This window comes from Pangasianodon hypophthalmus, chromosome 7, assembly GCF_027358585.1.
Source record: "Pangasianodon hypophthalmus isolate fPanHyp1 chromosome 7, fPanHyp1.pri, whole genome shotgun sequence".
In the NCBI taxonomy this organism is placed as follows: Eukaryota; Metazoa; Chordata; class Actinopteri; order Siluriformes; family Pangasiidae; genus Pangasianodon; species Pangasianodon hypophthalmus.
Genome location: NC_069716.1, coordinates 15,435,939 through 15,452,368, shown reverse-complemented (window position 1 = coordinate 15,452,368; position 16,430 = coordinate 15,435,939). Strand labels below are relative to the sequence as shown.

Sequence of the window (16,430 nt, the reverse complement as noted above, 5' to 3'; positions counted from 1 at the left end):
ATTATTTTTCTCTGTTAAAATTTAAGGCTGACTTAATAAATGTTTAATTAAAGTAATTATGCCAATTCCTAAATCCTAATTTAACCTCTCCAACTATGCAATCGCTAGCACTAGTGGTTCATTTTATTTCCAGTGAAATAACACCAAGGAGACCATTAGAAGAAATCTTGTCCTTATGCTGCCTTCTGAATAAAACAGATTTTATTTCTGACCAAAAACATGCTGCCTACCTCAGGAGCCTCCTCCTCAATGCAACACGGAGTGACACTATATAAATATTGTCATATACTGAACTGTATAAGTAGACCAGGCTACATCTGTGTAACACCTGTGTACATATATCATTATACTGAACTGCACCATATATCACTAACGCAACATATTGTGATGTATCATCCAAATTTTTATTACGTGTCCTCACCAATATCACAACATGACCATCTTCTCTTGCCTGAAGCAAAGCAAGACAATGTGTAAAGAAGAATAATCTGTAGTAATACAATATAAATAAGAATAATCTGTAGTAATGCTATAAAAATAAGAATAATCTGCAATGTGCAAGTGTCAGGTATTTGAGGCGGATGCAAGTGCAGGCCATGTATTAGGAAGTGCAAACCGTACAAATCAAACAATATTAAGACAACAAGCATGCACGTGATCTTGAGAATGTTTTTGGATATAATTAATAGTGCACAATGCTGTGTGTTTTGTACTCCGCTTTTGTCCTTGTCCTCCTTGTCCTGCTTTTTCTTTCACAGGCGCGAGAGTCACATCAGTAGCTGTAGCTGCATCTGAAAGGAAACATTAAGTGAGGTTCAGGCATCGTCACAGGAGGAAACCAGTCATATTAAAGTAGCTGCTAAACTAATCTAGAAATCCAGCTTGGCTTTTCAAAGGATGTTTATCACATGGACACAGGTACAATATATATATATATATATATATATATATACTGTGTATATATATATATATATACATATATATATATATATATATATATATATATATATATATATATACTGTATATGAATGCCAGGATCCAAGCTTTCCCAGCAGAACATTGCCCAGAGCATCACTCTGCCTCTGCCGGCTTGCCTTCTTCCCATAGTGCGTCCTAGTGCCATCTCTTCCCCAGGTAAACGACACACATGCACCCGGCTGTCCACATGATGTAAAAGAAAACATGATTGATTAGACCAGGCCACTTTCTTCCATTGCTCCACTGTCCAGTTCTGATGTTCACGTGCCTATTGTAGGCGCTTTTGGAGGTGGACAGGGGTCAGCATGGGCTCTCTGACCGGTCTGTGGCTACACATCCCCATACGCAGCAAACTGTGATGCACTGTGTGTTCTGACATGAGTACAGACAAACAAATCTACTTTTGCTGTATGTATATATATATATATATATATATATATATATTTTGTTGTATATATATACATATATATATATATATATATATATATATATATATATATATATATATATACATATATATATATATATATATAACAAAATATATATAGTGAAATAAAAAAAATATACAAAACTAAATATTATACACAACTAAAAATACTGATTACAGAATACTAATTCAATTATACATGAAAAAAAGAAAAACAGAAAACTTAAAGCTCCATGCATCTTACCAGGTCTCTATGCCACGAGTTAGTGAGTATAACATGACACAAGCTAGTATGTAGTTAGATTGGATTTAACTGTAACTTTCAGTACTTGCTGAGAAGCTTGTAAATATCACTGTGGAAGGTTATATAGAATACATCTCTATACAATGTGTTTTGGATCAAAACTGGTAACACATTTCAGCAATAGAGAAACAATAGCAAAACCTAAGCAGAAGTTTGTTTTTAAGTGCCAGCAATTTGGGTGAAAATCTGGATGCATCCTGTTCTAAGAAAAATGTCTGAAAGGCCTTAAAAGTGTACTTCAGCTGTTTGGGATATCTGAGGTTTAAAGTGTATGTGAGGCCAAGAAGAATGGCACAGGCTTTAGCCATATTTCTCAGGTTAGTCACCACTTGCTCTCCCTCAGCACAATACTAAAGTCCTTCTACTCACCCCTATTGCAGCCGGTGATTTTCATCATGTGCTGCATGAGATCTTGCTGAACATTTCCATCATCACACTGTGGAACACAAACACACAAACATTTAATGCTTCTCAATATTGATTATGGATTATCTACCTGTATTTTATCATTTAAACTGTATTCAGTGCAAACTATCTATATTTTAACAACAAACATGAAGTAGTATTGTAAATAAACACTTAGTTCTGAATAGTTCTAGATGCTTATGTTGTTCTCTTGGATGAGATCATCCTCCTTTTCCCCCAGGTCATGGACTAAGCAATGAATGACACTGTCTCTTGTCTGGTCAATGCTTTTATCAGGGTTCTGAAGTGGAAAAAGAGTAGAACTGAGGAGAAACGGTCTCACATATTTATACTGAAACTGATTACAGATAACAGATAATACAGATTTTTTTGGAGTCTGCCCAAGTGCTCCTCCTTTAGAAGAGAATATGCTGACAAGCTTTGGGGAGTAGTGGCCTAACATCTTGATAAATGTTGGCTCCAGATGCACAGTGGTAATTCTTTTAAATTCCTCATTTATCTGACAGGCAGAAAACATATAAATATTATTGTATGTATGTATGTATAATATATTGTATGTTCAGCACAATATAAACCACATTATTGTCTTTGCTGTTTAATGGTGCTATAGGACATTCACAAACAAGGTTCAATCTCATGTTTCCCAAGTTGAGGATATAGATTTAGGGTTTGATGACCTACCTGGAGGATGTTGAACAGGATGGGCCATCTCTCTTTGATATCCATAATACTGGGACACAGTTTGTCCACCTCATGGCAAAGTTTTGTGCCATTTTTTCTTTGATCACAACAGTATTGTCTCTGTTTTTCACTTCAGTCAGCATTTCCATTCTCACTTGTTCCAAGCTCTGTTCGCTTAATTCACTTCTGCTTTGCATGGTTTTTTTTGGGTTTTTTTGGCAGGCTTCCTGTCCTCAGGGTTTTCGTTTTTCATTGTGTTACATGCAGCTTCAGGAAATCCAAACTTACTGACTCATCTTCTGTCATCAGCTATCTTGTACTTTAGGCTCATTTGCCATCCATAATAGCCAGGAAAGAACCTGGTTCTTTCAGACAAGGGTATTTTCTAATCAGTGCTTCAGCCATACTGGCAATCTGTACCCAAGAGGGATATGCTGTGTAGGTCTGAATAGCCTTAACCAACTTGTCATTTATCTCTTGCTTCACATTTTCGACAATCATAAGGCTTCCATCTCTCCAGTGGGCCTCCATGGCCTTTTAAGCATCATCTATGTTTCTGGGGGAAAAAATGGGAACAGGAACACTTGGGGCCATGGCAACCTGTCAGGCCTACTTTGTGGGGAGAGGATGACTGCAGATGAGACAGATGTGGATGCATGACATCAGATGAGATGGATGTGGATGCATATGTGGGGCTTTGAACATGCTGTGGATGCAATAGAGGAAACTTCATCTGCTGACAGTGATGTACTGGCACTGGGGATTTCTTCATTGGTGGCATACAGTGTCAGAATCACAGAAGAAAACAGAATTCACACAACCTTGATTGTATCCTTGTGTTGAATTTGGTTAGTGGAAGTAAGGCTAAAGAAGACATCAAAGTCAGAGTCCTTATACTGAAGACTGAAAACCTCAGTAATATTAAATGTCTCTTTAACAGCCATCTTCAGCTCGTCCACTGTATTTGGGATTCCTGAGGGAAGGAGTAACTTCCTGATTTCCTGCTCAGTAAGCACTCTTAATGCTGCAGGCTCCATGCTGCCATGTGAAATGCATAAACATTCAGAAAATTGATAAATGCATTATAAGAAACCACCATGAGAGCTTGTTACTGACCTACATTATTCTTCTGAAATCATAATCATAAACAAAAACAACATAAAACTGTATAGTCATAAATAACATTTTCCATCTGGGTTAATTACCCCTCACTAACACTAACTAACTGCAGTTATACATCATCTGTAGTGATCTCATCTAATACGTCCAAAATATACGACGCTTCAGTGTGACCAAGTGGTTTTTACATTTAATGTTCAGAGATATAAATAAAAAAAGTCTGTGAGTTACATCATGTGACTCACAGACTTCTGTAAGCATATTAATTATTTATATTCATGAAAGCACAATCAGGAAAAAAGTGAACAAGTATGGCTTTTCACAGAAGGCTAGGAAATGGCTAGGAAAAAGTCCCTTCTCTCCAAAAAGAATATGGCAGCATGACTTTGCAAAATTGCATCTGGACAAACCACAAAAGTTCTGGAACAATATCCTTTGGACTGATGAGACCAAGGCGGAGATGTTTGGTTATCAGGCACGGCGCCATGTTTGTTGAAAACCAAACACACCATTTCACCACAAACACACCAACTATCAAGCATAGTGATGGAGGGCTGATGATTTGGGCTTGTTTTCCAGCCACAGGACCTGGGAAACTTGCAGTCATTGAGAGAGCGATGATCTCCACTTTATACCAGAATATTTTTGAGACAAATGTGAGGCCATCTGTCCAGCAGACACTGTCTGACACTGCAAGCATACCAACAAATCTAAAAGAAAAAACATCAATGTGTTGGAATGGCCAAGTCAAAGTCCACACCTCAACCCACTGAGATGCTCTGGCAGGATGATAAGAGAGCTGTGCATAAACAATGCCCCCAAACATCAATGAAATGAAGCAAAGAAGAGTGGGCCACAATTTCTCCAAAATGATGTGAGAGACTGATAAACTCCTACAGAAAATATTTACTTCACGTTATTGTTGTGGTTAAATGGGGTTCTACATGTTACTGAATTATAGGATGTACGTATTTTTCCCACCTAGTTTCTGAATGTTGGTTTACTTTTTGGGGAAAAGAATTGAAGTCAAGAAATTGAACTCCTTTTTCTCCTTTTTGACTCTCTCTTTCTTTCTCTCTCTCTCTCTCTTTATGGAAAAATAAAGTATCTATCTATATATGCCTAGGTAATTGTCAAAATATTTATTCATTCTTTTATTTTCAGTAACTGCTTTCTCCTGGTCAGGGTTGTGGTGGATCTGGAGCCCGTCCTGGTTTGAACCCTCAGTCTAGTGGGTCGCACAGGTAATTAGTCCTATTGGTCTGGTTGTGCTGTGTGTTCTCAATTTTGTCTTGCTTTTGGGTTGTTTTGATTCCCATAGTTGTCTTGCAATATACAGAACCAAATCCCATGAACAAAGAGTATCTTCACTGCACTTTTAAAGTAGATGTTTTAGGCGAGGTTTATAAAATTACATGAAACATATTGTTTAGTCAAACTCGTTCTCATGCAGTTATTTACAGTGAAAGTCTTTTTTTAATCAAATACAAAATAGGGAGCAAAATCATATGTTTGCTCCTCTTCTAATAAAAGTAGGGGTGCAGGTCCACAACATTAAATGTGACTATAAATAGTTAAAAAGTACAATGTGTCATTCATTAATAGATGAAAATTGTTGGCAGATCGCTATGGTATAAGAGCACTAAAATCTTCAAGATAATCCATAGATACATGTACTTTATTGATCCCTGAAGGGAAATTTGAGAAACATGTTCTTCACTGCTGAAACCTGGGATCAAGGCAGAGACTTTTATACTGTGTCTTCAGTCTAATGCTCTCCCGACTGAGCTATTTTAGCCAATAGCACAGTTATAATCAGTTTTAAGCTCAATAATAATCCACTTCAGCATGGAACAACAGCACTCCATTATGAATTGTTTTCACTGTGTTTTATTCCTTATATAACAGCGCAGCTCTTATATAACAGTTCATACTGTAATTCAAATCACAGATTTAGATTAATGTGCTCATCATCCTTTCTACAGTAACGTCTCCTTCACAGAGACGCTCCACAAAATCTAAGCCTAATAATATACCAATTAAAATGTGTTGTTATTTAGTAATGAAAAACATGTTTATTGGTAATATAGCTGCTTTTTCTCTTAATAACTTCAAGAGAGAGAGAAAAGAGAGGCTGGTGAGGGAATGACTATTTATAGCTGCTATAATGTAAGTGATAACAGGAACTCATTTGTTTCACGGACGTTCCACAACAAAATAATAATAATAAACTGTTAAATTTATGATGCAGTGTTATTAAATAAATTAACAAATTAATTGTTAGCAAACTACTGTGGTATAAGTGGAGTAAAACATTTCAGGACATACTGTTATTGGAAATTTTGGAATATATTATTTTCCTATAACAGCACACCCTGTTGTGTTTTATTCTTTACTTAGCTTTTTATCAGCAGTAGAAAAAATACACTTGCTCCTTACTGACTTACTAACACAGACTTGCTGTTTGTCTTACAGAAATGAAGAAGCCTCCCTCTGCTGGTCACTTAGTGGCAGCATGCTAAGGAAAAGTAAGAAAGTTTTCGAAAAAAGATTTTGGGTTTTTAATTTAATTTTATTCTTTGATTTATCATCAAAACATTACATTACAAAAAAACTCTCGCAAATAAACAAACATTTGTGTCCCAAAAAGAGATAAGGTTATAGAAGGTTACGTATGTTCAGTAACTGACACACAACTAACAGTAATACTGAATATACTGCATATTTTAACTCGTTTATTATATGTAACAGTTATTCATCTTGCAAGTCTTCCAATGGTTTATGAGACAAAGTATTGGAATGGATGCATGACAATATAATTTTTATCTTGTTAATAATATAGATGAGTGTTAAAGTAAACAAGTACAAATCAACAAGTAATCAATACACATCACAAACTTCTCACTGTTTTCTGGTCAAAACTTTCAATCACAAGTAGTACAATAAGCAAGGACATAACTGGTGTGTGTTCATTTCTAAAGTCAGGCAGATGAAAGCCTGGTCTTATGGATGGCATAGGGGCTGGAATTGCAGTGTGGCCAAATGTCTCCATTTGGCACCTCTGCTCTGTCCCTGTCCTCGTCTCTCTTCTCCTCCATAACCACTGTCATGACCATCTCTGGGCTGAACAAGTCAGCTCCACGGTAAGGGTGTGTAAGGCGAGGAAAGGAAGAGTCTAAGGAGATATTGTCATCACTGATCAGCCCATGGCGTGATCTGCGTGCAGTCTTGATCTCATCCTCTAGATCGGACATCAAGTCCTTCACATCCCGCACCAGCGTAGATTTCACACCGAACAGACACAGCAGGAAGACCAAACCAGCACATATGCCTGAGACAAAGTACAGAGCCACTGTCTCTGGAAGCCCTTATAACATGGACAAAAAGAGACAGAATACAAAAGCTTTAAGTCTGTGCAAACATAAATAAATAAATACTGGGGACAGTTAGAAAAAATAACAGACATGCAGGGCTTTTAAAATAAAATATTGCTGACATAATTAGTATGGGGAAAGGCCATTGCTGACTGCTGGTGTCAGTAAGGGGGAAAAGCAATCCAATTAAAAAGTATTTTCTGTAAAAATTATTTGTTTTCATATGCATGCAGAGGGTCCAGATTAACTAACCTACCCTGGATCTGGACAAAGATTTCCAAAGAGTTGGTGAAAATGTTTTGTGGTCTGTACACACCAGGGCCAGTGTACCAGCCACCTGTAGAGGGCGAAAGCAGCCTCAGCAGTCAGCAGGACCACTCATTAAATTATACTGTACAGCCAATACTATGAGCACCTCATTAACAGCTCTATCAGAAATGTCCTTTTAATCATATGTAATGGTAGATTGTGTTAATGCGCCATTTTAATGGGATTTAGTCTGCTTTTCAACATGCTTTCATCTACACTAAGCACTGTGTCCTGGTCAGACTCACAGTGCATCCAGAGCCTATCCTGGGAACACTGGGCACAAATACACACACACACACACCCATGTGCACACTTATTCACACCTAAGGGCAATTTAGAGTTGCTTTTTATACTAAAAAAAAAAAAAGGCATTATTAATACCCAGAATCATTTGCAAATATTTCAGGACCAGGTAAAATTTCTTAAAGAGTCTGTGGTCAAATACAGCGTTTACAATCACTTTGGCACTAATTTCAGAACTTTGATGTCATTTTTCAAAACTCTACACCCAAAACACACAACCAATGATCAAAAGGCACATTTTTCAAAACTCTAACACTTTTTCCAGTTGCTTGGATACAACACACAATACACACAACTAAGATCAAGATCACAAGAACTAAAATCACCTGTTCAACAAGACACAACTTTGAACCATTTCACAATGCAACTCACACATTACATCTGAGATGACTGTCTAATCATTTCATCACAATGATCTAACTATCAGTTGATACAACTTCTCGAAATGACAAGTAGCTGTTGCATTACTCCTGATGCATAGTTTTATGGAAACTGATGAACAATATTCCACGTTTAGATCATGAAAGTTTCAGGGTAACAAGATCCATTGACACCATTTACTGTGGAACATGAACCAACTGGAATACATTATATATGGATGTCATATTTCATCATTATTCTTTATCAGACAGTTTCTATGGTCCCATGTACCACTTTTCCAGACCATGTTTTCAGATTTGACATTACTGTATGTATGCAGGCCCTTGTAATTGCTTTTCCAACAAGGCCAACTCGTTACTGATGATTGATTTCACATTGTGGTGCGAGTATATAGTGAAATGAGTGGAATCCACCTACAACAACATAGCAATAATATGGAGCCAGCAGGCGATCCAGGTCACAATAGAGGTCAAGCAGTGGGAGGAGGAAGACAAGGAAGACATGGTGGTCAAACGAATGGCAGGGGACAAGCACCCTTTCTGAGAGGTGGTCGTGGGCCTTGTCATAGAGGAATGCTTAGTCCTCACCAGAGAGGCAGCCATGGGCCTCGTTTGAGAGGTGTGGGGGAACTTGGTAGAGGACAGATCCATGTGGAAGGCCACGGATCAAGACAGAGGCAGCACCGACAAAGAGTGTCCAATGAAATCCGAACAATAGTTATAGACCATGTTGTAAATCGTGGCATGACAATGACTGAGGCAGCTACAATGATTCATCCAAACCTCAGAAGATCAACCATGGCCTCAATCATCAGAACTTTCCACAATGCATACTGAAAAGGCACCAGGTGTCTCTAAAACAGCTATACCATGTGCCTTTTGAAAGAAAAGCAGACACAGTAAAGCAGCTGAGGACTGAGTATGTTCAGGTATGTTCAGTTTCAAGCCTGTTGTGAGAAATTCCCCAAAAATTCTACATCATTGTAATCAGTAATTCTCTTTCCAAAATGCCTTTTTAGAGAGTGATGGAGCTGGATGCTGACGAAAAAACCCATCACAAATGAATCTTTTTGGATGAGGTGGGCTTGAACCTGGCCAAGACAAGGAGGAGAGGTCAGAATTTCATTGGCCAGTGGGCAACCATCCAAGTACCTGGACAACGTGGGGCCAATATCACCATCTGTGTGGCTATATGGGAAGATGGTGTGGTGGGATGCAGACCTCGTCTTGGATCATATAATGCAACTCTCCTTGTAACCTTTCTTGATGAGCTAAATCAGGTCTGTAGAGCTGATGGCGTGACCTATGTCATTGTGTGGGATAATGTCAGGTTCCACCATGCTCAGATGGTGCAAGAATAGTTTCAAGCCCATCCACAATCTACCACCCTGTACTTACCCCCATATTCTCCTTTCCTTAACCTGATTGAGCAATTTTTCTCCATAAGGAGGTGGAAGGTATATGATAGGCACCCTCACGAACAAGTCACCCTTCTCCAGGCCATGGATGATGCATGCAATGACATCATGGCAGACCAGTGTCAGGCCTGGATTCGCCATGCCCGAAGATCGTTTCCAAGATGTTTGACTAATGAAAACATCCATTGTGATGTGGATGAGAACCTGTGGCCAAATCCACAAGACAGGGTTGAAGGAAATATAGAACTACAGTAATCAATTCTTTGTTTTGCTTTTTGCAATAAGCCAGGTGAGGAACACTGCAGTTGATATTTTACAGTACTGTACTTTTTTTTTCTTTTTTGTAGCTTATTATTTTTGCTTCGATTCAAAGAAACCTATGTTGTGATTTGATTGTATTTCATCAATAAATTTCAGATTATTCTCTCTACGAGTCCTTTTACAGTGATGTATTTATGTTTAGTACCATATTGAAACAGGTATCACATATTTTGCACTAGGATATTTAATGATTGTACGAACAACTACACAGTGAAACTATCAGTAGCTTGTGTGTGGGTGATCTAAATTAATGTTCCTGTGGTATTTCATGATAAATGAGTTATTTGAACTTAAAGGTATGAATGCACAATGCAGTGTTTTGAACAGCAGACAGCCTGTGTTACAAGTGATGACCGTTTTGATTTTTGTGTCTAGAGTTTTGAAAAATGACATAAAAGTTCTGAAATTAGTGCAAAAGTGATTGTAAATAAACTGTAATTGGTTTTAAATTAATAATTGACTTTCAATCTATAATTTGGATAATAATGATGTACTTTGCAAAGTGACCTCATCAGTTAATATCACAATATCCCTGAAAATAAAGAAGAAATATCTCAGAAAGGATGAATGTGTTCAGATAACAGGGTTTAGTAAATATCACAGGACACAACTAAAATAATGGCTCCTACTAAAAAAAAAAAAAAACATTTTTCATAACCTATAAGAGATGATTCATGGAAAAAAATGTTGTGATGATTTATTTGAAATATTTGAAGTATTTCAGTGATTATATATCAGGGTAGTATAGTGTAGTTATAGTGGGCTGGGACAGGAAAAATGCTAAGTGTCGTAGATAGGTTTTTATTAATGTTAATATAATCGTCTAAAATATTCATCTATGTTAAAAACGTCTTTTACCTTTACTTTATATCCATGTTTAATAAAAGTAATATCAGTGGAACACACATGGCACACCAATCATGGAATCAGCCAAACGTGGTTGTGACCTGTAGATCAGCAGTGATGCCCTGCTATGCTGGTGGTATTGAAGCTTTTTCAGGAGAGTTTCTCAAACATCTGGTGAATCTCCATATGTACATATCTACCCCCACTTCACAACGGTAAAAAATATAAATGCATAACACATACAATACATACTGTATATCTGATGTAGACACATATTCTGTGTAAATATTGTAGATGTTTTTCTTGCCTCAGTGGTTCTTGTTGTTGGGGTTTAATTAAATGCCACATTTCCAAATTTATCAATAACTGTAACAGAACTGTGCAGAAGGGTTGTGTGTAGTATTTCATTACATGATTCACCATTCAGTGCTAAAATACATTTTATATATTTAAAGACATGTATGAGTAATGTTGTGTATGCATTCTTTTTATGTATTGTAAAATTTACTATTAAACCAGTTCAATGAAAAAATCCATGTCCCCTCAGTTTCCACAGAATCCATCTACAGTTTAAATACCACTGTACACTGCTATGTGACAATTCCTATATCTTTGCTGTTGAATGTTCTGCATGTTTAAGATACTAAAAAAATCAATAAATATATGAGCCTTATTTTTTCATTGGATGATTGAACATTATTTGTACTAAAATTTGACAAAAAATCATTCAATATCCATCTTGTTCATATAAGTATTCCACATCTTACCATGTGTATAATCAGAGATTCGGAAAGGATCTGCACCTCCACGTCCCATATCTTCCAGCAAATACCTAGGAACTGAATTCACAATAACAAGGCAAAGGCATCTATGAGTGGCCATAAGATCATTTCACAATGCTCTGTGAATGTGTTCTTTTATTCCTCACTTGCTGTGGTATGTCCTGTAACTCACCACATGTGAAAGACACTCGCAGTTGTTTGCTGGTGCCAGGGAAACAGGGGTCACCAAAGTTCTGCACATTGGCCAGCACAGTGCAATTTGTCCTTCCATGACATTTCCTTGATACCCTTCTCAAGGCTGACGGAGACAAGCACTCTGAAAGAAAAATACAGGCACAGAGATTGCATTGTCTGCCTGGATTTAGGATTATTGTTTATATGTTTTGGGGCTGGATTTTGCTTTAACTTAGAGTCAGTGATGGAAATATTCAGTTTAGCACAGGCTCTGCTGTTATATAACATTTGTTCACTAGATGGCACAACAGAGTTAAGGTTCAGTCTCAGACCCATGTCAGACTTCACATACACCCCTTGAGGGCATACGGGGGTGTTATGCTCCAGGTGGCCAAACGTGGCGGAGTAGATGGCCAGGACAGTGTCGTTCTTACAGGCGAGCTTCAGCCTCTCGTTCTCACACACTGTCCGCAAGCGATGATGTGCTTTGAAAAGGAAGGAGAAGGATTTGGCTCACTGTATGTCATAGAAATACTGGTAAATGTGCTATGCAGATGTGTGTGCGCTCTAACCTGGCCGACACTTGTAGGAAACCAGGATGTACTTGCTGGTTCCAGGGCAGGGATCTTGTCCAAACACTGGACTTGCCACAGGAATCTGACATGCCCTCCGATCCTGGCACTCGGACACCACTTTCTACTCACACACACACAAAAACAAGCTCAGGCCTCCATTCAGAGGAAGCAGTACAATTTAACCTCACAACAGAGCGACACTTTAAACATCATTTCAAATTGTTATTCAGCATTCTTCCTGTATTATACCTGTATGGCGATGGCGGACGTGCATTCTGTGCTTTCCTCTGTGACGTTTTCGTTTGCCTTGGGGCACAAGTGCTGACTTGGTATTCGCCGTCCATAGAATGCAGACAGAATAGCCACTGAGGTTTTTGAGGGACACCTGATGGTCAGGGTCTCTCCCTCACATGCATGGGCCGTGTGGTTCCTCAACACTGTGTGAAGGAAATCTATAGATAGAGGGAAAAAATGCTGAACTGGGCTTTAGGTGTTATCTGTGTTAGTTCAATACTCAGCAAACAACCTGGGCATTGAAACCACATTAAACACTGGCAAGGTGTTGTGTGTACTACAAGTACTGCATGTTTAGTTTGAAAGGCCACTGTAGTGTGATGCCAACCATCCAACCATATAAAACTTATGAAACTGCCTTCCTTTCTTATCTTATCATTGTAGGTGTGGTGCATAACTATAATATTAAATCATTCACAGCACCGCCCTTATCTGTTTCCAGAATTATAGTACATGGGAATGAATAACTGAAACCTATTCTTTTTTTTGCTAATCACTTTGAAATTGATCAGCTGTGCAGAACTGGAATCTTAATAGCCAGCATCACATGCAATAGAAGATCATATTTACAGAAAAATATCATCATCGTTATCTTCACTAACTGCCTTATCCTGGTCAGGATCTGGAGCCAATCGTAGGATCACTGGGCTTGAGGCAGGACAACACCCTGGGTGTCATGCCGCCCTATCACAGCGCACCATGCACACACACCACACCTAGGGGCAATTTAGCATAGCCAGTGCACGTACCTGCATGTTTTTGGAGGTGGGAGGAAACCAGGAAATCGATGAAACCCACACAGACATGTGAAAAACATATGAAATGCTACACAGACAGTAACACAAGCTCAGGATCGAACCAGGGACAATGGAGCTGTGAGGTGGCAACACTACCAGCTGCTTCATCGTGCGTATAGCAATAATATTGTGTGTATATCAATAATAATTTATTATAGAAGATAAAAAATGTTATTCAATTTCAGCAACCCTCACTCTGTCCCTTTTATCTATTCAATGTCTATACATTTTAGAGAAGATTGTTAAGAAGCATGAATATTTCATTATTTCATTATTACATCAGTCCACTTACTATATTGTCTCAATTCAATTCAGTTCGATTCAATTCATTTACATATTGCTTTTAACACTGAACACTGTCACAAAGCAGCGTTACAGAAATCCAGATATAGACTTAAAATTTGTCTCTAATGAGCAAGCCTCTCATAAAAGTGTTTGCAGAAAATAATTACATATTATGGGGAATAAAATTTTAAATCATAAAATCATTAATTGGACCAAAATACTGCATTACAATTCAACATCACAATCACATGTTTGGAAGAAAATGTTCTTCTGTTTTTAAACATTTTAAGAATATCACACTTTTCTGTTGTTGTTTTGAAAACTCAGTTCTTCTCTGACTCCATAGTTCTTAAGTATATATTAAGTGCACATGAGAATTTTCACTATCAATATTTCTATTTTATGATCTCTGGCAATATAATGAATCTAAATTCCATACATGTGATAGATTTGAAGGTTTTAGCTTTGATACACAATACCTACCCTCATCCTCCCCTTTCCTCCTCGCTGTCGGACCACTCAGCTCTGGTTTCTAAGCTTTAACATGCAAGACTCCCTCCCCATATTTGTGTGTGAATGTGTGTGTGTGTGTGTGTGTTTTTGTTGTGTGTGTGTGTGTGTGTGTGTGTGTGTGTTGGGGGGGGATGGTGAGGAGGACATTAGTGATGTCTCTTAATGTAATATAAATACACAAATAAAAATACATTAAGTGATGATTGCAATATTGAATAGAGTTAATAGTATACTAAATCATCTTTGTTTTAGAATCTGTACTTCATGTTCACAAACGGGGTTAACTGCCTTATCCATGCTTATCTCATCCTTAGCCTAACAAACTGCAGATACTAATGTCTTCTCTCTTCTAATGTCCAGTGGTTTGTTTTAAAAACCATCGCAGTGACCCTGACAGTCACCGCTCTAAAGCTGACACTGCACAGCTATTTTGCACAGGATGTATGAAAGATAAATCTTAACAACCACTCTCTTCCTGTGAGGCTGCAGTGTTGTGTTCACTTGTCTATCGCAGAATCTTAGAAAGAAAAACTTACCAGAGAAATCTGGAGCAGTCCAGGCATGGTGTGGGTTGAGAGCCAGTAAAAAGAAAAGAAAACCCCAGGACAAGCTAGAGCTGCATGGACGGGACATAATGCAGGAGTCACATAATGGTCTGGTTTTAACACTACGAGGTGATTTGTTTGTTTGTTGCCCTCTGAATTCTGACCAGGAGGAATCACTCAATGATGCCATTGTACCAAGAAAAAAACAGGCCTCTTGTCACAGGCACTGTGAAACAGCTGACGGCTGTGGCTGGCACACTTTGGAGTGTGTGTCATTTTATTGACATGGAGCAGGTTGACAGGCTGAAGACGTAGCTTATATTGTCATTGGGTCACATTTACAGTGCAGTATTAATTTGCAAAGGAGGTAGGCATGAGTGCTGCGAAATCCTAGGTGTTATCAGTGATAGTATGTGTTGGGTGGCACATGGGAGCTGTAGGAGGCAAAAAAACATACATTCCAAAGGGTGCTCTGCTTTATCAGCACAGAGCCCATAATTATACTCTTTCCCCCTCAGCAGGAAGAAGAGCAGCATGAAGAAAAAGCCATACTCCTGCTCACATCTCTGAACTCTGCCATGTTTGTCTAATGCTGAGTATGCTGACAGGAGGGATCCATTGTCTCGTTCCTTACAACCTGACATCAGGATCTCCATGGAAACCTCTCTGTTGGTCTTTACATTTCTACTGTCAAAGGAAGTGTGCAGCATGGGTTTAAAATCAACACAGGTCTAATACTCACATAGAAGAGTGGGCGTAGGGGATACACTGAGCTAAGAGTAAACTCTGCCCTATCCTGCTTCCTGTGCTGGCCTGAGTCTGGCCTTGCTTCATTTCCATGAGTTGTTAGTATTTCCATTTTAAGGGCTTGTTTTGCAATCATATATTTTATCCTGGAAGCCCCCCCCCCCCCCCCCCTTCTGATGAATATTCTGAGAAAAGGGAACATTAACTATTCTACTTTCTGTTTGCTATTGAGTATATACTTGTGTCTTAGGGTATTTTGTTGCCCACTGGGACTGTTTGTCATACGGTTGTGAAATCCCCACAGTGATGCAACAAATTCCCCTCTAAAAAACAGAAATGAAACTCCTCAATATCCATTTTTACATTACAGTGCTTTGGAGCATGCCTGTCTATTGTTCACGGAGCTTGGCAACAAATTAAACCCAATTTTAAGGTAGGCAAATATAATTTCTTCAGTATGTTTCATGCGATGCGTGTGAGTTCAAACAGTAAAAGTACAGTTTACATGGTATCCATGGTAACAGGCAACAAACATTTGATACTGAGTGGTAGATTGAAGCAAGCATTGAATCATGAACCTGAGACCTCATCAATGACTCAGTCCTTCCCTTTACATATCTAGATGATCTTCCTTTCTTTTTCAGTGAACAACAGTTTCTTAACATTGAACACACACACTCACATGCACAACTCTCACTCCCATCACCATCGCCCTGTGTGTGACTCATGGCTAAGATCAGAGTCTGCTCTCTTCCAAGACATTTAAAGGAAGTTTCTGGAAGGCGTAGAAAACTAATACAAACCTGTAAAAAATTCTCATTTGAATTGTGA

The 16,430-nt window shown here is 38.3% G+C and overlaps 1 protein-coding gene and 1 long non-coding RNA gene across 3 annotated transcripts; both read right to left on the bottom strand.

The window, feature by feature from the left end:
* On the bottom strand, nt 1-4,185 carry LOC128318613 (uncharacterized). Its single transcript, XR_008302023.1, has 3 exons — nt 2,080-4,185; nt 1,021-1,158; nt 1-791 (listed from the first exon to the last, which is right to left on the bottom strand). It is a non-coding gene; the product is annotated as an uncharacterized LOC128318613 (long non-coding RNA).
* A 2,302-nt stretch (nt 4,186-6,487) lies between these two features.
* Nucleotides 6,488-15,196, bottom strand: si:ch73-335m24.2 (protein eva-1 homolog C). Of its 2 annotated transcripts, XM_026917470.3 has the most exons (8): nt 14,844-15,196; nt 12,668-12,870; nt 12,416-12,539; nt 12,176-12,328; nt 11,842-11,985; nt 11,655-11,726; nt 7,567-7,647; nt 6,488-7,303 (listed from the first exon to the last, which is right to left on the bottom strand). In XM_026917470.3, exons 1-8 carry the CDS (start codon nt 15,040-15,042, stop codon nt 6,918-6,920), a joined length of 1,362 nt encoding a protein of 453 aa, XP_026773271.2. In that variant the 5' UTR covers nt 15,043-15,196; the 3' UTR covers nt 6,488-6,917. The 2 variants fall into 2 exon arrangements, with proteins under 2 accessions (XP_026773271.2, XP_026773272.2); XM_026917471.3 differs by lacking the exon at nt 7,567-7,647 and having other exon boundaries at nt 14,844-15,185.
* Nucleotides 15,197-16,430: the final 1,234 nt, after the last annotated feature.

Excerpts from the sequence above, each read along its gene's own strand:
- si:ch73-335m24.2 (XM_026917470.3), bottom strand. The coding sequence starts at position 15,042 with ATGGCATCATTGAGTGATTCCTCCTGGTCAGAATTCAGAGGGCAACAA. Across the intron at positions 11,727-11,841 it reads GCGAGTGTCTTTCACATGTG|TTCCTAGGTATTTGCTGGAA; the intron begins GTGAGTTACAGG and ends TTGTGAATTCAG. Across the intron at positions 7,648-11,654 it reads AATCTCTGATTATACACATG|GTGGCTGGTACACTGGCCCT; the intron begins GTAAGATGTGGA and ends CGCCCTCTACAG.